This window comes from Cygnus olor, chromosome 4 (genome assembly GCF_009769625.2).
Source record: "Cygnus olor isolate bCygOlo1 chromosome 4, bCygOlo1.pri.v2, whole genome shotgun sequence".
Taxonomy (NCBI): Eukaryota; Metazoa; Chordata; class Aves; order Anseriformes; family Anatidae; genus Cygnus; species Cygnus olor.
Genome location: NC_049172.1, coordinates 6,240,343 through 6,263,751, shown reverse-complemented (window position 1 = coordinate 6,263,751; position 23,409 = coordinate 6,240,343). Strand labels below are relative to the sequence as shown.

Below are 23,409 nucleotides of genomic sequence, written 5' to 3'. Positions count from 1 at the left end.
TATCTGTTTTATATGACAGAAGTTCACAATAATTGGATATAACTATACCCAAGGCTTTCCCTGGTTATTCAAGTTGTTCAGCCAAGAAGCTATTCAGCTGTGTTCGAAAAGGAGAGTTTGAAGGTTTCACTTGTTATTTTCGGCTTGTGACATTCACCTGGTGACCACAGTGCTGTGATCCTCTTTATATGAACCTTACTGAGCTCAGGATGACCTGGAGGTGGTGAAAGAGGAAGTATTTCACTGAGGGAGAAGTCTGTGAGTAGGCGTCGTATGAGAGACATTTGCTAAAATGGTACTAGGGAGAAATGCTGGAAGTGTTTTTGAGAGCATAGCAGATGGTTACACTGATTTTTCCTTAGTATACACTGGGATAATAACTGCTTTGTAATGTGGGGGTAGCTATATGAACCGTGTGTGTGTGTATGTGGATCTGCATATTGGAAATGGTCTGGCCGTGGCAGCATGGACAAGTTTACCCAAAGTAATTTGTTAGTTCGGTAATTTTGAGGTAAATTTTAGCCCTCACAGAGCTTGATGTTAGCATGTCTGCACTATCTCTTGTACCTAAGCTTGTCTGCTGCTAGCTCTGAGGTGTCTTTACATCCTACTAGTATGAGGAGGATTGCATGCCTAGCAAGCTATGAAGAGTAGTTTTGGACTACGTGACAGTAGTCCAAAATTACTCTTCATAGCTTGCTAGGCATGCAATGTGTCCATGTGACTGATGTCGGTGTCCGTCTTATTTTGCATCACCAGTACTGTAGTGAAAAACTTAGTGCTGGGAAACTCTTGGAAATAATGGTTCTGGAGGCTATGTTACAGAGCACTCCTAACAGGCAGGTTAGGTATCTGTAAATGTAACCATTTGCTTTGGGAAATCTGATTCCAGCTGTGATCTGATATGTATGCTTCAGCGTTATAGGTAGGAGAGTGGCTGGTATACTGTATAAAGAGCAATCCACTTAGGCAGTAACTGTATTCCATGTGATGTATGAACCCATCTGAAACAATCTGAATTTAAATACCCAGAGCAACTGCTCATGGACTGATAAAGAATTATCCTTGACTGGACTCAACAAATCATTTTGAATAATGAAAATAGAATCACTTAAATCCTCGTGAACAGGAAAAGACTTCAATTGAACTGAAGGCATTCATTAATACCAGGAGCTCACTCAACATTTGTAAACAGTGGTGTATCCTAGGCAATCTCCTGCCTCTTCCATAGCAATGTGTGGAGGTATTCATTAATAAACAGCACGTAGTAACTGGGGCTCTACATGTAAATCTCATCTTGAACTGAAGGAAATAGAACAGCAGATTTAAATTTTTACCTGAGCTGTTGCAACTTCAAAAATATTGAAATAAATGCTTACACGCTATACTTCATGCAGAGGTGAGTTGGTCAGGTTTTGACATTTATGTCAGTGAAATAAGAGGTTCTTGTTCACTGCTGCCACTGAAAATCACCAGTAGTAAAGGAGAACTATCCGTGTTCTAAACAGATATGAATGTTTTTACCTAGACTTGAAAATGACAGCTTTTGAAACTTGAGTCTTGGTCCCTTTCTCTATGCTAGTTCCCCTGGTATATCATTTTGGAAAATGTGTATTAGTAGTGGTCAATGAGCTTCCTCAACAGCCAGAGCTATGAAATATAAATATGCTGCAAATAGCTCATGTGTCTAGTTCTGCCAATGCATCCTAATATTGGTAATAAAACTTAAGTGGTCTGGGAGGGCAGCTATCAAGGGATTCCTGCCAAGCAGTTACTGGCTGCAATCTCCTGAATGCATCCTGTATGAGTACCCAGAGCATACTTTGAGTTCAGTTTTCCTCTCAACATCATGCTTTTATATGCAAGACTTGAGACAAAGACACAATAAATCTCTTTTCATGAAATGAGGTTTCAAGGTCTGTGTTTAAATTTAGTCATGTTTAGCTTTTAATCACAAGCATAGTCAATGTCAAAGGAATGACAGAGAAAAGTGATATTGAAGATAACGTTTCTGGAGATGTAAAAGTGAAACCTGTCCCATAGCAGGGGAGCTCCCCTGCAAATGGCAGGTCAGGTGCCAGTGAAATTTTCTCACTTTACAAATATTTTAGAGGCAGACTCCAGAAGGAGCCTGGGATGAAGCAGTAAGAACGTTTTTGCATGAGAAAGATTAATGTCTTAGAAGATCTTTGAGATGAGAAGAGCCTTCCTGATGCTCTTGAAATTTAGCTGCTTCTGGAGTATTATTATGCCCTTCCCAGGAGGAAGCCAGCTCTGTATCTGTTTTCCTTATTTTACCTCTCAGCGAAAGAGGAACATGGATTGGAGCCTGCAGCACAGGTACAAGACTGCTGCAGGGCTGTACCAGTGGTCATGCGAGGCATGTGCACTGCGTGTAGGTGACTGTTTTGAGCGGTCTTACTCACACAAACTGAAGATGACCTGATTTCTTCCACCCTCAGTGAGGGGTGTCAGGAGGCCTGTAACGAATTTAGTAGGGAGCAGGACACTTGCTGAAAATGTTTGTTCAGAAACGGTCATTAAAATGCAGTCTGCTGTAGGTCACAGCTTTTGCTGTGCTACAGGTTTATCTGTGTAATCCTTTATGGTTTTTGAGACTGGGCTGAGATCTGGGTTAGCACCACGTGTCATTGCAATGTTTTGTTACGAAAAATGCTGTGATGGTGAGCACAGATTCCTTCATTTGTTGAGTACAGGAGTAACATGTAACTTCAGAGGAGAGCTACAGGAATGCTGAGGCTGGGCTTGGACATCCCCACCCCACCAATGTACAGTGAGATTATCAAGAGATTACTTGTTCAACAGGTCATATCCTAAAACACTTAGTAATGGTGAGACTGCTTCACTCATTTAAAAAAAAAAAAAAAAAAAAGGTGTGAGGAAGCTGCCATTTCTGCCTCAATATATATCAATCAAGGATAATTAAAGTAACGAGTATGATGTTTTGTACACAAATTAAGATGACTACAGTCATAGTGTTCAAACTTACATTCATACATAGATTTTATCAACACTGATTTTATAATAACCACATTTAGAAAAGACAGTTTATTTAACGACTACAGATTTTCTGTACGTATGTTGCTTAACAGTTGTGTGTAAGCAGCCAGAAGACTTCATGACATGTGCAGGTAATATATCACCGCCAGGTTAATATGCTTATGTTCATTTTTGTGTGTGGCGGTCCTGAACCTCCTCAGCTGAGATTGTAAACACCTATGAAGATTTTATATCCTTAAAATAGAGTATTTGAGGGAAAAAATAAATAAGAATGACTTTCATAGGTACTGCATAATATTTACTGTTGGCTTTTTTTTTTTTTTTTTGAAAATAAGGTGGGTGTGCAACTATGGTATGAGGGAAATTGATAATGGAGTTGTGGTTTGTTTTTTTTTTTTTCTTTTTAATGAACAGTCAGGAGAGCCATTAATCAACAGAATTTTTTGCTTCAGTGGATTTTAGATCAGGTCTTGGATAGGAAAAGTGAGAGTCTGGAATTGTGCTGCACTTCATGTAATAGAGCAGACTGCTCTATGACCAGGTTCTTTCAGTTATTCTGTATGTGAGTGTTTACTGTTTAATACTGAATGTACTTATCTGAGGATATTTGATGTTACATGGGATTTTGTTTTAGCCTAGTGATACAGCAATGCACTGAAATCACAATACAAGTTACACTTAGCAGAATATAGGAATTGCACTGTACAGGTGAATCACAGTACAAACATGACTCCAATGACTGGTCTCTATAATATGCTCACCACCACGATGCTGGGCATCCGTAGTTGCTGGGAAGGGATACGTATGTGGGTTGAAGCCAGCTCAGCTTGGCCCATACCAACTCCCACCTTGCTGGTCTGGCTGACTCAGGAAGACATTCATTCACACTTAAGTTTTGATTCACTGAAATCAAACATTTGCACGAACAATTGACCCATGAAGTGATGAAGCCAGTCGATCCACCCAACTGATGCAACCATTGATCTAAAACAGAGGCCTCCCTCTGGTCTCCTTTGGGTTAAGTTCAGCTTTGTTTGCAACAGCCGTGGTCAGTCACCCCCTAAATTCCTGATGGCGGTGTGTCAGTGAAACACCGCGTCTACTGCAGAGAAGACAATTCATGGGCACAGTTTATTTTTTTTATCTGTTAGCTGAACATTCAGTTTAAAGTCTTTTGGGGGAATTTATCACCTTTCCAACCTTTTCTGACCTTTGTAAATCCCAAAGCTCCTGTTAGGGTCGCTGGAGGAAGATAGATTTTAGTACCCTTGGCACTAAAATACAAAGCTATGGGACATTTACCTAAGCAATACATCCTCCTGGATGTGTTTGATCAGAATCTAACGTTCAGTAAGATAGGAACTTTTGTAGAATTTAACATAGCCTTAGAGATTTTCTTCTTCCTTTGAAAAACAAAGCAAAACATTTTACATATATTTGAAAAAAAATATTGTTACACAGAGCTGAACTTCATTCATACGAACTTCATCTTATCCATTTGCATGGGGGTGAGGCGAAATTATAAACCAATAGAATAGGTTTGGGGTTCATTACATCTTCATTGTAAAGAAAAAAGTTTAAATCAGGTCTTACGTAACTTTGTTATTGTCAAATCAATGCACTCAATAGAAAACCTCATACAATTCAATAAGTGAAGGAGGCTGTTACGTTTCAGTAAATGAAACAGAAATGCCACGGGTCAGACACAGCTGAAACAATGTTTTTTTATGCTATTGGCTTGTTTCAGGTAATGTTTAGATTGCAAACAATGCTGTGTATAAGGTTTGACTGTGCTTTTGGACTGATGAATACATATGTCTTCAAGTTCTTCTTTCTCTCCAAAGCACAAACGTAAAGTGATGCCTAAAAGCCTTATGATATTTATAGCTAGGCTTTGTTGGCTGAATTGTGACTGTTTACTGGTGATACAATTATCTAGTTCCAAGTTGGGAGAGCATTGCCTCTCGCCTGTCTAGCGCTACCCTTCCAGCAAGTGTCACCCTGAAATGCTTAGGAATAATCATCTGCTGATGTGTGCGGAGAGCTGAGGAAACTCGAGGCAGCAGAGATGGTCTTGGAGTTCCTCCGCGAACAGCCATTGAAACTCGCGTCCCTTAGAGCTGCTTTCTTCTTGCGGCTGGCGTGGGAGTTGTCTCCGTCATCGAGCACTACGGTCATGCTGGACTCCATTCGGGACACAGCATAGAGGCTGCTTTGCCGGGTGGGGTGAAACCTGGCTGCCTTGAGCTCCAGCTCATCATGGCTGGACACCTCAATGAAGGGGCACCAGCGGAGAGCTCGTTTGAAGCCAGCTCGGAACCTGGAGAGAAAGATACTTGGTGAAAACCAGCCTCAAGCCTTCCCCTGAAAACACACACAGTGCTGGCTTAACACGAGGACCTAGCTAATTACCTTGCCCCTGATCCTGTTTGTGGGCAAGGCAGTCAGAGTTTATTTGGCTGAAGTCTTCTGAGTAGGGGAAAAATGATAGTGGTAACAGCTCATTTCTAGTTCTGATATTTTTATTTACTTTCCCTGCTTTGTAACGTGGATATTTTCCTGATACTCATTTTCCCTTCACTTGCCCATGTCTAAAAATAAATATACAAATAAATAAATGCCAGCTTTACTAGCACTGTCTTCACAGAAATTGCTGTGATCTGACTTGTGATGAAACCTGCATCTATGTTTTAGTCTTCTTCAGCAGAAACTTTGTAGCATCCTTTTTTCTTAAATAGCACCTCAGCTTCCCGATTCCAATATCCCTGCTGTTTTCCTCTCTGTCGTAAACACTGGAATGGGAGTGATGTAATGCCTAATAGTTATTCAAACAAAATATTTGGAAAATCGTTCATAATAAAGATCCTAGAAAACTGAGAACCGGATGTGAACAATATATGAACAGCAAAGAATTTTGGGGCTTTGGCACACTAGTGCTCGCAATACTCATAAATGGGTACTTTTATTAGTTCAATTCAGAACTGGAGATTTAATATAAGGACTATTATTATTTTTTATGTGTATGCCTTTGCAGCATAGAAATTAAATTTATTAGAAAAACAATTCACTGTATATTTCTTGTAACCTGAAAAAGAACATCTTTTCACCTTGACCTAAAACTTAGCAGGCTTCCTCGTTTCTCTTGCTGCTGTGGGTTTTGTTGCAACGATGCAGCAATGTTGCTTATTATGTCTGTAAGCTTTTTGGAGCATTGATGACCAGAGATAAAATCTTAGATGAATTTTTCAGTGAAAGCTGACTGATCTCACTGAACTAACTACCTTTCCTTCTCAGTTTTTAGAGGCTAATAAATACGTTAAACTGATTAAAAACTATTCTTCTTTCATACTTTGTCACAGAAATGCCATATGATGACAAATGAGCACGTAGCTTGCTATTCAGCGTTCCTCTGTTTAGATGCAGTCTAAATATAGAAAAAGTAGAACAATAAAGAAAGAGCCTCTAATGGAAAGAAGCTTAGTGTAGGAAAACGTAAAACCCAAACATCTTTAGACTGTATTATTTTTTTCATCTCATTTTCTATGTTCTTTCTTGTTCAGGGCTTGTTTTTTCTTCCTCTTGAAATAATGTTATCTCTATTTAGATACATAAGTAATATCCTAATTAGCCTGGAAGATAAGGCTGGGCTATTATAACCCTGTCTGATACCAGATCCAGCAGAGGTAACAATATTGCATGAATTGTCCTGACTCCCAGCAACAGGCTATATTTTCCTGCTATGTGAAAAGGAAGCAGACGCTCAGGCTTCTTGATTTCAATATGAAACTTGATTATAAGAAAACTCTCACCATTATGTCATTATTGTATTGAATTCTGAACCAGGTGACCTTTAATGAGCTTCAAAATTAGGAATATTTCTGTTGATTTCTATTAAAGAATCCAGATGTTTAATGTTGCAGTGTATGAGTGTCAAAATATACTTAAGCCAAATGAGCAGTGTTAATTTCTTTAATGAGTAACATCTTCTGTAGCTGCCATAAAAACATGACCTCAGAAATTAGTAGAAATATAATGGTTAGGTATAAAATACACAGTAAATAGCATTTTGTTATATCCTTCCAGTATTGCAAAATAAAATTATGGCTACAGTTAGTGAACAAACAGATTTCACTGTATATCACTAATAACTGTCTTTAATTCCTTACTTTGCAATGTTTTTGCAAGCTAAAAAATAGGACACTTCTATAGATGTCAAATTTTGCAATTGGAAACAGGAAGGGTTGGTCTCTGAATACTGAATTTTATTCTGAAATTTTAAGTATACCAAAGTGTTTGCTGGAAATGTGCATTTGGTTCTGTGCATTCATGTCAAGTACAAACCTAAAGGATTTTTTTTTCTTCCCACTCATTGAAAAGTATTCAAGTGAAAAAATTGCCTTTTATCACATTTAAACCGTTTACTTTCTCATTGAAAACATACACACCAACTGATTCGTAACTAGCTCTTACCTCTTATTAAGGCAGCAGTAGATAATGGGATTGTACATGGTAGAGCTCATGGCAAGCCAAAAACTGGCCAAATAGATTTGCTGAATGTATTTCCACCGATTTAATTGTTGATAGATCCCAGTAACTATGAAGTAAGTGTGGTAGGGCAGCCAACAGATGGCAAATGTCAACACAACCACAATCATCATTTTTACCACCTGAAAAAGGAAATGATAATGCTGTTTAATAATATATATATTTTTATTTTTATTACGACTAGTATTTAATGCCCATTAATTCTGGTATTTGGTCATTGAAGTTAGTCACAGCAAATATGAGCATGCCTTTGTATCATTTTCCTTTTAAACTGACTTTTCTATTTTTTTTTTAAATTGGATTGAAACCTCTTTTTGCTAATTAAAATAATATGAAAAGCTTCTTTAACATATCTGTGCTGATTCTTACAATAAATATTTGCTTACTTGCATTTGGCTATCTAAATATTATTTTATTCCATGATTAGGTGTCTAGAACAAGGTTAGAATGCCTTTAATTTGGACACCATACGGTGGCCTTTATTGACCCTGGTGACTTTTTGTGTTGCGGTCCACAAGTATATTTCTTGTTCCCAATTAGTAGATGTGATTTGAGTAAACACTAGGTTTTAGGAAATGAGCAACTGCAACATCCTCTTTAATTTTAGAGGCTAACAGTTTCCTTGGCTGTTGTTCCTAATTTGTTGTTTTCTGCAGGCAACATAACATCCATTAGCTTCCATAGCTTCCATTAAGCACACAAGAAGAGAAGTTGAGTCACGTGGAGTTTTCACTACTTCTTTCTGCCTTCAGCTATGTGAACTGCTAGCCTGGCTACTATTTTCAACACAAGAAGTCACACAACAGATTTTTATTCTGTGGGTGAAATGAAACCAGACATGATGGGTCTGTGCTGGGCATACGTTCGTTTGTACTGTGAATACTGAAGAATAACAGGGTTTGCTATCAACAGTTCCCTTCGTTTCTCTGTACAAGGTGCTGATTTTTCTGTTGTTAATAGTTTTGCCAGAAAAAAAAAAAAAAAAGACCTGAAATCTCCTATGCCTATGTGTCTTAGGCTAATATTTTTAGAAAATTTCAGCTAATTTAGTTAAATAATTTTACATATGAGTGTCATGGCACTATCCTTAATTCTCATCTTGTTGGAAACAAAGCAATTTTTCGTTTAACATCTGGCACCAATTTATGAGTTTACCGGTAGGCTGGGGCTGTATTGTACAAGATGAGAATGCATGTTATTGCAGATAAATACATATCGATCATCACTTAAAAATACAAAAGGTACCTTTATCCGTTCATACAACATTAATAGTTGGTTCTTCTAAGGCACTTTTCAACAGTTAACTGTAAATCGTTGCAGAAGGAAGATGAGTATTATTATAAGGGAAGGCAACACACCAAAACATAGTGTCACATACACCTGCTCTGAATGTGCATATGTATGTCTGTATCTAGGCACATATAGATGTATATGGAACCATGTGTGAAGGTAATGATGGATTTTTTTTTTGGGGGGGGGGGAGGAGGTACCTGATCAGACATTTCTGCACTGAATTTTATATCTGAAACGATGCCAAAAATGTACTGTCAGATCACAGTCTTACAACATTAAATGGGATGTCTTTTCTACTCCCTTGGATTTCCCATATTCTTCTGCTAGGGATTTACACCTGCGCCTTGCATTGTACAGGTAGAAGACTTAACTCCAGAGTTTCACCACTGTCCTTAACCTCTCTGCCCACTGATTTACAGGTGCACTTTACTTGTTGCTGTGCTTTTCTGTCTGGTTGGAGTCATTAGTATTACTTCAATGCTGTCCAGGAATTCTGTAATTTCAGAACAGCTGAAAATTGAATTACTTGCCTTCACATTTAATTAGCAAATCTTGCAGTACCAGCTGTGCATGTGAAATTATTCTTAGAATTATTTATCATCAGAAAATCATAGGTACAAAATGGAAGGTTTTGAGGCCTGATTTTTGTCTCAAGTTCTTTTTCTTAAAACACAACAGAACAAACCAAAAACAACATGAACAAAGCAAAACAACACATATCACACTCATCTTTATTAGCAGTGAAAACAAAAAAAAATGTTTTTGTCTGTAAATTTGTGCTTAAATACTAAGTCATTATCAAGCACAACTTTCTAAAGCAAAGAGTTAAACTAGACAAGCAAAAGATGATTTGAGATGGCCATTGGGGTTTGATTTCATTTGTGAACACAAGTCACTGAAATGACGGACAGTAAAGCTCGTTACATTCTGAATGATTCAGTTTTGCAACTGTTCTTAATAAATAACAAAAATTACCTAAAAAGTAGCATTTTCCTCTCAGATCAGTCTATATCAATTTGAGTTTCACTGATCTGAGGGATGATATTCTGACATATGTATGTTTAGGGGAAGACTTGCAGTGGAATTTCCTCATTAATGTGTAAGGTATTTTTTCCTAGAAGAAAAAAGTACTCATTTTTTCATGCAAAAAAGGACATTTAAGAAAAGTCTTTCCTTTAATGTCACGTATAAGTTGCCATTATTTTGAGTATTTATAGTACAGTGCCCTCATTGGCACATTGCCTAAGGAGATGGTGATAAGTGAGATGTTGCAAGGCTGCAGCATCCGTGGTATATAATTGTTGGAAACACAGGGAAGTTACAGTTGAATTTGAAGTCAACCACAAAAGTTGTAAGAGAAATCAAAAAGCAGTGCTTCGTCCTCATTCATGGGCTAAGAATGCTTATGGGTTGGCAGAAATGTTGGAGAAGAACAAGAGGAAGCTGAAAAGGAGGGAGATTATTCCCAACTTCTTTTAGAGACAGGCATTCCCGCTGTGCAAGACTGCACCTTACAGTTTATAGCTGTGGTTCCTGTCCGTCCCCTTGTTCTTTCCAAAGAGTTCAAGTTCCATTTTTGATGCCATCAGTGCTATGAACAGGGACTGCCTTCCAGGTCTGTAAACCCAGGGCACCTTGATTTCACATGGTACGAGTCCTGATGAACGAGCGCCAGTGAACAGTTAAGCTCAATTAATTAGGGCACAAAGAAAATAAATGAAATGGGCCGAGTATGAATTTGCTGCAGAAGCTTGATTGTCTTTGTACTGTGTTGATTCACTAAAAAAATCTCCAACGAACCTTTGCAAGTTCAACTGCAGAGTATAAAAGAAAGCCGTACCTTTTTTGTTGTTGTTGTTTGGAGTATTTAGACCTGTGGTTCTGGCAATACAAAGTTCTTTTATTTCATTTCTTTTTAATATGCCTGTTCTCCTTTTTCTATTTCCTGAGATATCACCTGTTTTTCAATTGCTTTCTCCCTTGTTCTGTGTTGCATAGAATTCAATAATATGTTTGCTTTTGTGCTTTAGGAAACATCACTAAAGTAAGCAAACCAGAAAGCGACTGAATTCAGTTGTTAGAGCCTAGCTCTGCTCCTGGCCCCATTTTACAATGGAGTTTACCGAAATGTGTGATCCTAATGGGTGTCTCCAACCTGTGTCCCAGCGGCACCGAGTTCCCCTGATGCTCTCTTCAACCTCCCCTTGTGTACTCTGTGCATCGTGGCTGGAGGAAAAGGGGGGGTCTTGCTGTCCCAGGACTCCTCCTTTCTGTTAAAATTAGTTGTACTGAGTCCCTCAGCAGTTGTGCAACCTCTAGGGAAGTCCTGAGGCTAGATTTGGAATCTGATGGAAAATCAAAGTATTATGTATTTTGATTTTCATCAACATGTTCTGCTGATGTTGATCTACTTCTGCCTGTGTCAAAGAAAAGCTACATCTATAAAAAAAATTGTTCTTTGCAGTGTTGCCTGCTCATTTAAATCCTTCCCTTCTGAATTAGAATAATTATTTCATTAATAAACGTGTGTAATGAGACAAAATGTATTTAAAAGAACAAAGAAGACATAAGTTTATTGGAGTTGGAGTTTGTGGGTTTGCCTGTGTTTTGAAACATCTGAAGCAGTACAAGTGAAAAAGAGCTAACAGATTCTATTACACCAAGAAACAGCAGCAGCTACAGATACTTTTTTTTTTCCTCCTGTATTTATTTTGCATGAAAAATAGCTAGAAAAATGAGTCTGAATTAGATGCAACAGCTCTTGCAAGATTAGGAATGAAAGATACTTTTCTGAGAGGTTCAAATGCTGCTGGGGGGTGGCCGTAGCAATTCACTTTGCAAAACATTGATTTGTTGTCAATGCCTAAAACTTAGGCCAGGTCATCATCTCCTTTTCGATCTGCTTTGCAACTCCTTATTGCCTTTCTAAGTCATTTTTGATATTGCTGCATCTACAAGGTCATGGATTTGGCTTCAGATTTCATTTGCATCAGTTTCAGGTGCTGTAATGGCATTGATTTCAGAATTTTTACTCCTTTTTACTTTATGCAGAAGTAAATGAGCAGAGAAAATAATTTAACTACCCAAACCATGTAAGAATTTCCTCATTTACCCACTCATGGATATTATTTATCCATGAATACAACTTAAACATAGCTCAAGACAATCTCTGGGAGCCATAATGTGTTCCTTTTTCTGCTCTGTGCTCTTTTGGAAGATGTAAAACACCAAGCTAACATTATGCTAAGAATTTCCCCTTAGGTGTTAGCTTGCAAACAGTAAATCCTCTTCCCAATCCTGGGGACATACATAGCACTTGTGCACTAAGCACCAGAGAAGAAGCAACACCATTACATCCTTTGCTTCTCCACAACACTTAGCTGGAGTAAGATACCCATCTTTTGCAAGAAAATTAAGTAACTACTAATTCAAAGGTAACTACTGGCTTTAGGATAGAGATTGGACTGTTTTCTGAGATACAAGTGCTGTGGATTTTCATATATTTTTTACAAGCTCAGGTATTTTCTGTGCTCTTTTAGAAAGGGTAGATTCTTAATATCTGAAGTAGATGCAGATTCAGGAGAAAAAAATCAGCGAGCTTAAAAGTGCAGGAAGTCTTTCAATCAGATAATGCACATGTCAATTCTAGTGCTCCGCAAATAATTTTCTTCTCCTGACTTATACTTCCCATCCATTTTTTTCTCAGTTGCTTGAAATAAAGTAACTACTTTTCATTTCAGTTAGCATAATCCCTTGCTGCAGACCGAATTCACAATCACTTGCTTTGTTATTTAAGCTGTAAAGTTGAAAAAGATTGTCTGTTCTTGTATGAAGTAGCTTTGAATCAGATTGCTGTCTTACAGATGCTAAAATGTTATTTTTTTTCACAAAATCAAAGAAATTCTGACATTCTTCATGGATGGTCTTAGCTACTGCTATTTTTATTTGTACTTTTCTTATGCTGCATGTCTCTCTACTTTTCTTCAAGATGGTTCTTCTGAATTTTGTTAAATAAGTTTCCTAAAGAATTTTTTTGAGGCACAGCATTGAAGGTCTGCGCATACAGTACACAGAGAAAACAGAGCAGAGAGAACGGTTCATAAGGTACACTTTAAGTTCTTTCCATTTTTCATTGTTTGAGTTAAACTCCTGAGGTGGCCAGGGATCATTGTCCTGCTCTTCAGCATGGAGGAGCATAAGGAGTTTATGTTCTTGAGAAAATGACTCAGATTGGCTGCTGTGGAACTGGCATTACCGAACATGATTATCCAACTAGTGCTGAAAAAAAGTGAAAAAAATGGGCTCGTGCTTATGCATTTTAAATTCAAACTATCGTTCGTTTTACAACAGCTTTCTTCTGTAAATATGACCTGGAACAGGTGACAGGGGACACTTCAATTTTGTTTCTCCTAGCAGAGATGAGATTTGGTGCAGGGGAAACAAAATATTTGTATCTTTGTTTGTTTTCCCAGTAGGAATAGTTGGTTCTTAAGTCTACTTTCTGCTGCGTTTCTGAAAATGTTCTGGGATCTTTAATCCTCACTGAAAGGCTCTCCCAGAACCTTGCCACTGTTCTAGAACTCACTTGAATTTTCCATATCAAACTGCAGAAGGATTGGTACATGTGAATTTCCTCTCTTTGAAACAAGACCTTGTACTGAACAGTGCAATAATAAACAAATAAGGCAATGCTGAATTACACTAATTAATTATGCACAAGCATCCCTATATTTTGACTGCTTTATGTGGGCTCCTGTCAATGGAAGTGGTCTCTAGAACCTAAAATAAGATGAATACCCCTGGTTATCTTCAAAATACTAGCACAGGCTCTTATGTTGTATGGAAAGCCTACAGTCTTTTGGATTACTTTATTTCCAGTTCATTCACTTAGGGGTATTAAATAAGTGATTTATGTAAACCATTTAATGTTTACCATATCTCTCTATAATTTTGGCATAGAACATAATGGGGAAGAATGCATATTATTTAATATATGGTTAAACAAAACTTTTTTCTTCTCTTTTCTGTTGCTAGGACTAAAATTGTGTTGCAAGAAGATGAAACGAATTGTTCCTGGAGAGTAGTTACTTAAAACACATGGCAAAACTCTGTTCAGAAAAAAAAAAAAAATAGTTATTTTATTGCCATCATAATCAGGCATTTGCAATGGCAGTAGCATTTTAGCATTTTCCCTTTCAAAAGTCAAAGCAAAAGTGTTCATTATCACCTATGAAATAAACCAACCAAAATTAATAATGTCCCCAAATCTTATTTTAATTTAAATTGAGTTAAAAAGAAACTTAATGTCAGTGATGTCTGAGGTTTATATTTCGCATTTGATGCACTTAGTTTGTTTTTATCATTCCACAAACAATTGCACAAGGTTATGAATTTATTAGAAGTAGATTTACCTCTAACAGAAAGTTTTGGAAATATTTGGTTAGTAAAAGGCCAATTATGCTTGCAACAACGTATCAGGAATGTCACTGTCCTGACAGCATCTGCTGCTTCTGCTTTCACACCGGCATTTTAGCATTAAGGTACCAACGACTTGGCCATGATACACAGGTTGGGTAGCCCTGTGGAACAAGGGATAAGCCAACCCAGGGCAGGGTGGCTGAAACAGTTTCCTAGGAAACCTACTCCAAAGCCTGCTGAAATCAAAGAAATTCCTTCCACCTCCCCCAGACAAGGAATAATGGCATGAAGGTGCTTTGAATGGGTTGTACGCAGTGTTGCAGTACAGAGGCTTCTAAAGCATGAAGTGCTTGAGTTAAAGGGTTAAATTTGTTGGGTGAAGGTGCCAATAGACATAACACACAGACCCCTCTGTCTATAGGCTATGGTATTCTTCTGCTTCTAAAAACCCCATTTGGAGGATAGCAGCTTCTCCACAGTTTGGCTCCTGCCACCATTTGTTATGACCCTGGGCTGGTTCGTCTGGTTTTCCCTCAGTAAGTTTGTGCTGTAGCAGGAGTTTGGTGAGCTCTCTTCCTCTAAGTCTTAAGGAAGTAATCACACAGCCTTCTGCCTTAACTCAGAAAAAGATGCGCTGAAATTGTTTTATTTTAAAGGAATAGCAACACGTAATGAACAGTAATGAGAGAAGTTATAAATGCAGTGCTGGATCTGCAGTTCTGCTGGCCTGGGTGCGTAGCTCTTGGCACTGCAGTGCTTCAAAACGACTGATCTGTATCAGGCCTCCTGGACTCTTCACCACACAGGTGCAGAGCACCAATCCAGGAAGCTCAACAGACTCAAAACTCAGGCTAAAATTAATTTGTTTCTGATTTCCCTCCAGGAAAGGGCTTCCTGTGAGCTCTGTGTTCTCTGCAGGGCTATGCGTGTGGTCACAGTTTATTATATTTTACAGGGTAACTCAGATCGGATGCAGGGTAACTGCAGATTGATGGGCCACATTCAGAGGCAGTAAAAGACCTTTTGAGGTTTTCAAGGTGTGAGTGAGTAGTCTTGCATTGTTTGTGCTACTAGTGGAATTGGCCTAACTCTGTAATTTCTAGTCTTGCTTATTGTTCTTACCACCTCTATTCTTCTTTAGTATAGTCGTATATGTGGCTTTCCAAAATTTACAGTGCAAGGTTTTTGCTTCAGATTTTGACTTAGAAGGTGAGAATTTTGGAAATACTATTTTAGGAGGTGTTTTTCCTCAAAATGACATCTGAGTCACTAAGGAGAATAACCATTATGTAATGTATGTGGCAGTCATCTGGTTAGAAGACTGTAGCATGATGCTGGTATGACACATAATTCTATGGATTCGTTCTCTGGGAAATAAATTGCCAATTTTAGTGTATTTACACAAACTGTATACATATTTGTTGGCTGTGCTCTATCTCAGAGAAATCCTGGCATTTAACTCAGACAATACAGAAGTTCAGAAAACTAAAACAGCGGGTGGATGGAGAGAGAAGGACCATCTGTAATTAAAAAAAAAAAAAAAGCACAATGGAAGATATTCTAAGGTATTACTATTCAAATTTACTTCTAGTCTTGAAAACACTATGAAAACTCAGTAAGAGCTGCAAAAACAAAACTGGTACAAGGGAGCAGAAAGAGATGACAACAGGAGTTTATACAAATGTAAGAAAGAGAGGTCTCTTCGTCATAAATGAAAAGGTCTAAGGTGTGAAATGCATGTAAACAGTCTGGTGTATTCATCACCTTTAGAGGTGTTAGAGGGGAAAATCATAACTGGACTTGAAACAAAGAAACCTTTACCAGATTTCAGGTTCATTCCACTTGGCTTACGCTTGCTCTTTAGATCTGAAATTGCTCCTGAGAATTCCTTCTTCTTGGGTTGTTTATTTCTTTTCTTTTAGCACAAAATGTGCCAATGTCAAAGGCAAACACAGATAAAACTGATTTTTAAAACTCGCCATGTTCTGAGTGACACACAATCACAATCTACAAACCGATTTTGTTTTTAGAGTACTTTCACTCCAAAGTCTAAGATACACCCAAGTATAAGATGTATGACTCAGTGACTCAAACTTCAGGCAAGACTGACTTAGGAGTAGGAAATCATAAATTTAGGCTAGTTTTACAACAGGGAAAACAGTGAGAGATTCAGAGACAATCACTATAGAAACTTTTAGTTCAGTTCAGTTGCTTGTGTTTTTTGTAGAAGAAAGGCTGTGGATGAACATAAGAGGTGGTATTTTTGTCTCACCTTAAACTGCCTAAAGAGATGCACGTTTACATGTAAGGACTGGAACTATTAAAAAGTATCTTTTTTTTTTTTTTTTTTTTTTTCTGGTTGTTGAGTTCCAACAAAGCAGTGGAATGCATAGAATTGCTGCTAGCTGGGGAAATCATCTTCCAACCTGTTATTATTTAGCCTTTTTGCTTTTTGAATGTGCTGAACAATACTTGCTAAATTTTTGAATGGCTGCACTGAAGCATGGTCACAGCATTCCGCCATCATGAAGCTTTGGCCTAAATGGTGCCTGCCAATAGTGCATTAGTATTTCCAATAAATTATAGTTTATCTGTAGCTATATGAAATTTCAGATACTCAGGCAGTAAGTAGATTACTGTGGCAGTAAGGCAGTAAGTAAGATTACTGTGTAGTAATCCACACGGTGTAAGCCACAGTGCTATGTCTGTTAGGTCAGTGAGACCACCTGCTGATAAAATAGAGTTTAATTCTTCAGCTTCCTCTTCTCTCTTATTTCTGTTCTAACATACCCGTCTCTGTTTTTCTCCATTTTACGTTCATTATCAAACTCTGCAAGGCCAAAGAGTAGACCCATTTACAGAAGAGGACTACTGATGGACCAAAAAATTACACAGGCACTTATTTTTGGCCTGAGGCATATAGTATTTGTAACAAATTGAATTTCTGCACCTCATTACACCATGATGGGATGGATAGGTTGTTTCACTCATCGTAACTTCTTGGAGACTGAAATGCTGATTCTCATACTGGGAGAAGCTAGGAGAATATGGATTGCTTAAATAACTGGGAAGGTATTAAACTTACCATGTCTTTGTACAGTCACCTGGGATAGCAATTATCGTCCAACCTTGGAGAAGACTAAACAAATGTCTAGGAAAAAAGTGGGTTTTCAAGATGGTGTTTGAAATAGGGAGTCACATGCAAGACAACTACTTGGATTCACAATGTCAGAGTTTTTTTTTTTTTTTTATGGTTGAATGCAATCTTTGTGAACTTTTATGAACAGGTTGGTACCTAAGTAGTCTGTTTGTCTAGGCTTAGTGGTTGTGTGTTAATAATAAAGATTTTAATTTCAGAATTACTTACCATGTGATATGTGAGTTCAGTGTGATGTTTTCATCACCTGTTTTTGGTGACTAAACTTTAGATTATGAGTATGGTCTTGTTTTTTCCTGTCTTTGTCAGCCTTAGCAGGTGCTTGTAGCTTGTTCAGTGTTCCACCAGTTTTGATGCTATACTGTAATGTTTTGGGCTTTGACTCTTGCTTTTTCTTTCTAATTTAGCAAAATCTGCCCCTTAATAAACTACACCACCCTGACACAGTTTATCTTCTCTCTTTCATTGTGCCCTTGTCAGCTGCCACTTAATGTCAGCAAAAGTATCATTATTTCTAACTAGACTTTTTCTTACTTCATCCACTGATTAAAAAATGTATATTAAAATAATTTCATGTCATGTATTTGTATGTGCTTAAAAAAAGAAATCTGCCTTTTTAGTTACACTGAAACTCAGTGAGAAGCCAGGAATAATGTGCTGAATAACTGAACTTTAACAGCTGAACTTTAATAGCTGTACTACTACTTAAAACAGAAGCATAAGGACATAAGACAGTCCCTCTTGGATAGGACAGTTGTCCATTACCCTAGGTGCTTGTTTGGGGAGATCCCATGAACCATTTTCCATCTTCCATTTACTAATACTGTCCCAGCATCCAGAATTGTATTAGAGGAGGGGGGATCCCTGCTTCCTTCTTTCTGTATCTATGAATTTATTAATTTTTAATTTGACTAATCCATTTCTGAACCTTCTGAGATCATAGCGTCTGTAAGGATAGAGTCTCAGAAGCTCTGTACAAATGAATTACTCTCTCTCTTTTACCTGCTTCAAACTGCTGTCTGACTAGTTTCATTGGACACCTTTTAGTTCTTGCATTTCAGGATATGGTGATCAACAGTTCTTCAGTCACTTTATCCAAGACCTTCATGAGTCTGTAAACCCAGATCATCTCAGCCCGTGGCCGCCTCTTCTCCAAATGAGAAGTCTGAGCCATTTTAAGTCTCTCTTCATAATACCCTTGATCATTTTAGTTGCCCTTCTATGGGAAATCTCTAAATCTGGGGGGAAAGTGGGGGGGGGGGAGGAACATGCCCAAAACAGAGAAATAAGTGTGAATGACTACGTGTGAAGTGCTCACACCACATACTGATTCTTACAGAGACCATTTGTTTAGATTCTGTTTGTTGTTTACTTCTGTAGTCTGTGAAAAAGGGGAATATTCCATGTGTTCATTTCCAAAAATTCTTTAAAATTGTCGAGATGTCTTTCTGTAGTATTTATTTGTAGTACTTCCAACACTTCACCTGGCTATTCCTGTTTATCTACTAAAAGCTTCCCATATAGCAATTTTCAGTGACTTTTCAATTTACATGTGACTGTTTTGGCTCCCCTGACATCATTATTCTTACAGTTCCACACTGATTTCAACATATTTTTCTTTTCAGATGGCAGTCTCAAGTTTTCCACTTCTTCATTTTCTCCTCCACTGTGTTCAATATACTGTATTAACTGGTTAAATAGATACATTTGACTGTAAATTGATACGGGATGTCTACTTATGTCAAAAAATATATACAAAGCTTTGCAAATTTTCTTATATAGCTAGGCTGGTAAACTTGACCATCTCTTTAATGCTTTCTGTAATAGTGTGAGTCACTCGTAAATGTATTGTTTCTTATTTACATGCATATTTACAAAATAGTTTTGATGTTGGAAAAATGTGATTTTTATTCAATCTTCATTGCAGTAAGAAGCAGAGATGACACCTCGGTCTGACTGTGTCAGGAGAAGCAAAGAATACAAGAGGAGGCATAATTATGGAGGAATCATGAACACTGCCGAAACAGATGCACAGTGAAGTATTATCATGAAGTTAACAGAAGTAAGGAGAAATGTAAAGGTAAGATTTAAAATTAAAAGAGTGTTTTCTGTTCTTCCGTATTCTTCCTGTTGAGTCAAAGCAATGGTATCTTCTGTTGGGAAACGTTTTTTCAGGAAAAGTTTTATCAGAACTGTATCTTGTGACAAAGACAGTAACTGATTAGTTTGATTTACCGTACGTAATTATTCCCTCTTATAGGTTAAGTAAACTCTGGAGAGGGATTGGAATAAAAGTTAGATAGAAAAAACAGTGGGGAGACAATATCTGAGGGCAGGTCTACGTCTGCCTTGAATGTGAAGAACACTGGCCTAGTAAAGCTGATAGCAACATTATGAGACATGTATAAACTTCCTTTATATATAACAGTATTGAAATTATAACTCTATCTTTTGAAAATGGGAGTTACAGGAGAATAAAGTAGCTGAAGATCAGTCAATATCGTGCCAGGAGCTTTAAGAAGAAGGGTTAAAGTCTGCAAAGTCCCCACATGTAGTGGGTGGATGTTTAAAAGTTCTAAAGACTCACATTAGCGTCTTAAATGAGTCAGTCTATGAGACATCTGATCTGTCGAAGAAAAGGAAAAAGAAAATGAAGAGGAAGAGGAAAAAAAAAGTGGTTCAAATGTTGGAGCATGAATTAGGACAGAAAGTAACTGATAATGGACTGAGATCTGAAGCCACTGGTGTAATGCTTAGTCTAGCCCTGAACTGGCAAATTGGATGAAAGGTAGATAATCAGTTTCTGTCATGAAATAGCTCCTCCCAAAATGTTTCCTCACACTAATCTTATCATTCCTATCCACTCCTGAATTTCTAAAAAATTGAAATCTTTGACCCCCTGACTAAGTATGACTTTCTGTTGTCCAACCTGTATTGTGTGGAATGAAATTCTTTGAATTCTTTATTCTTTGTGGTTGCTTTCAGAAGAATTCAGGGTGCCTTGCACCATCACATAGACAAAATGATGAGACTATATTAACAACTTTCTCAATCTTCAAATCTTTTCTTGGCAAACTCAGTTTCTTTAAAAGGTCTTACATGGAATGTTCACTAACTTGTTAACACCAAATACCTTTTCAAACAATCCTAATCAAACATGCTTTGCACTGTATCATTGCGTAACATGGAAGATACAGTCTGCTACTTTATAGTTCTCCTCTGTAGTAAGTGCAGCCAGTACAGACTTTTCATATGCTTAGACACCTGCATACAAAACAGGAGGAAAAATAGATGGTTTATTTGTTCGAATAAAAGAAAAGCCATAGCTTTGTTATCAGAGGCTGGCTGAGTGATAACTTTATTTGGATTCTAGTCTATTAGTTTATCACCCTGAATGACCAATTGTAATTCATCTTTCCAAATATGAGTTATTTCATAAATCCTGTTGAAGAGAACAGCAGTGGAACTGAAGAGCTGCCATGGAGCTCTGCCAGTGAAGTCAGAGATGCAGTTACAATATATCTGTGCATAATTTAATCCCCTAATTGCATGGGTTGAAGGCATGAATTCCAATACTCTCACACTTAAAACGCTTTAATTAAGGACTCCTTCTCTTGCATATATTTAGAGTTCTTAAGGAGTGCTGTTTTAAAACTATTCAAGTGATTTTATTGGACATTTCATACCATATTAAGAGCCAAATTTTGTCTTCAGAGACCTTTAGTGTATATGACATAAGATGTTTATTTTACTTGGTTATTATGATAAAAAGTGCTCCTGTTCTGGGATCTTCTGCTTCTACAAGTTACTGCTTTTAATAGTTACTGCTTTTAATACTGCTTTCCACACTTGCTTTTGCAAACTGTATCTCTTACACAAAATGATTCCTCAGCTTGTCTTCACAATCAGACCCCAGGCACCCTCCACTGAGTATTTTCTTCCTTTTTTTCAATGGGTGAAAGGGCAGTGTTGGTAATAACAGTTAATTGACCAGTGAAAACTATTTTTGATTATGTTCTTTAGAAAAGGTCATTCCGTAACTTTGAAAATACACTTTTGGTAAGGGATAACATGCATGGCAAAAACTGTAATGATAATATTGGACTTTTATTGATAATGTTAAGGACTAAAATGCTGATCTTGTGACATGCTTTCAGTATTTCTGGAAATGAGTCTAATAGTTTAACCTTGGGGCATATATTCAAAGCATATGGATTAGTTTTCCGTGATGACTTTTCATCATTTCCTCTCAGTTCACATACCAAAATATATTTGAACTATTACAACACAATAGTAGCGATAATATAATCACTTCCTATGGAGAGGCTTACGCTTTGCCCTCTTAAAAGAGCTACATGAAGTCCAAAATAAATACCACTTCTGGTGTCATGGGAAGCACTGGGTGTCATACAGTGAAGATGTCTAGGCACATCTACTATTGTGAAAACTGAAACTTCGTATAGAGCCTTTTGTATGTCTCTTATGAGTATGAAGAAGTATGAATGAGAAAATCCTAATCTTTCATGTATGCTCTGTCATAATAACAAGTATAGTATCTGGAAATAAACACTTCATATTCCTGGCAGTGTCCTGAAAGAAATGGAAACATCAATGTTCCTCAGTATTGACAGAAAATTTCCTCTTGTCCCAGGACCTAACAAGTTGCATTCTGCTAATGCTGCAATATGGTGGCATATACAACAGGTTCAAATATATTAATGGTATCACGATTCAAAGTGGGCATTTGAAAATATGCTCATCACTGGTAAGTTAGACTCCATGTTTGGGTAACATTTTTACAAATCCTAAAAGTTAAATGTGTTGTAGTATGAAAAATTGTTAGAAATAAAAAGCAGAAGGGCTTGCTTATTGTTTGCTATACATTTTGTTGCTTTTAAAATATTTTTCCTGTGCAGTTAAGAAAAAGATATAAGAAAGAAGCCTTCATAGCTCTGAAACATCATGAAATGTGAATTGGAAATAGGCAAATAATCAGGTCATTAGTAATCCACAGTCCTGTTAGACTAGGCAATATTTACAGTCAAATAAGTTAACAGAAGAACTACTGGAAAAAATAGTTTTGTGTATTTCTCACCAATAGGTATTTGTGTAAAACCTAGAACATTAAATATGAACAGGCTGATCAGTACTCATCTCAAAGCTGCATGGTCCTTAATGTATTGAACATTACAGTAAGATTCACTGTTTTTTCAGTAGGGTGAGAATCTGAGCTAATGGTTTGCTAATCCATTGTTCAGAACTAAGTATTTTAGGTCTATAAAGGCTAAGAATCTGGGCTTCGTTTCCAAATATCAGACACACTTACATGTCACTAGGTAGGGAATATGAAATTAAAATCCAAATGTTTTTATTTAATGAGGAACAGTGAAGTTAGAACAACTAGCCAACATAGAAGACAACTTGTCAAACATTTTTTTTATTGAAGTAGATCTCTTATGACTGTTATTTCTAATCCCTTTACGTTTCTGAAAGAAAATACTGGAATACTTTGCAACACAACTGCAGATGATGTTATTAAGATTCACTTAGTGAGGTTTAATGGAACGGTACCTTTCTCTTAGCTTTGAGTTGCTCATGATATTTGTCGGATGTGTCGCCTGGTATTTCTCCTCCCCAGAGAGTAATTCCCACTATGGAATAAGTGATGCCCATGACAAGCAGTGGGAAACAGTAGACCAGCACAATCACAATGACATGATACCTGCAATGAAAAAGCATTAAGCTGATAAGTGCTTTCAGAGCTGATGGAATGGGCTGCTAAAAGTCAAGTGCTGTTGTAACGCGAAGCATGTTTTATATTGATTGGCTAGTCCTTGGTGCTTTCACTGTCTTTTTGAAAAAGTCTTGAATTGCACTGCAAATTTATTTACATTTTAATGCAAGTGCTTTCTGGGGTCTCTAGCTCTGATTCTGAACTTGTACTAGCATAGATTAAGAATGGCTCTATAGTAGTC

General features: G+C 37.4%; 1 protein-coding gene and 1 long non-coding RNA gene across 4 annotated transcripts in view; one reads left to right on the top strand and one right to left on the bottom strand.

The window, feature by feature from the left end:
• Positions 1-23,409, top strand: part of LOC121069928 — a 249,969-nt gene that overhangs the window by 57,371 nt on the left and 169,189 nt on the right. For both annotated transcript variants that reach the window (XR_005819760.1, XR_005819761.1), the window contains one exon: positions 19,362-19,514. This is a non-coding gene — a long non-coding RNA (uncharacterized LOC121069928). The remainder of the gene's footprint in view (positions 1-19,361; positions 19,515-23,409) is intronic.
• TACR3 (tachykinin receptor 3) overlaps positions 3,132-23,409 on the bottom strand; it is a 39,000-nt gene continuing 18,722 nt past the window's right edge. Inside the window, exons 2-4 of one of the 2 annotated variants that reach the window (XM_040556466.1) lie at positions 23,006-23,156; positions 7,492-7,688; positions 3,132-5,341 (exon numbers count right to left, since the gene is read on the bottom strand). In XM_040556466.1, the coding sequence (XP_040412400.1) occupies positions 5,032-5,341; positions 7,492-7,688; positions 23,006-23,156 (658 nt within the window). In that variant the 3' untranslated portion in view covers positions 3,132-5,031. The remainder of the gene's footprint in view (positions 5,342-7,491; positions 7,689-23,005; positions 23,157-23,409) is intronic. The other variant, XM_040556465.1, reaches the window with a different exon arrangement.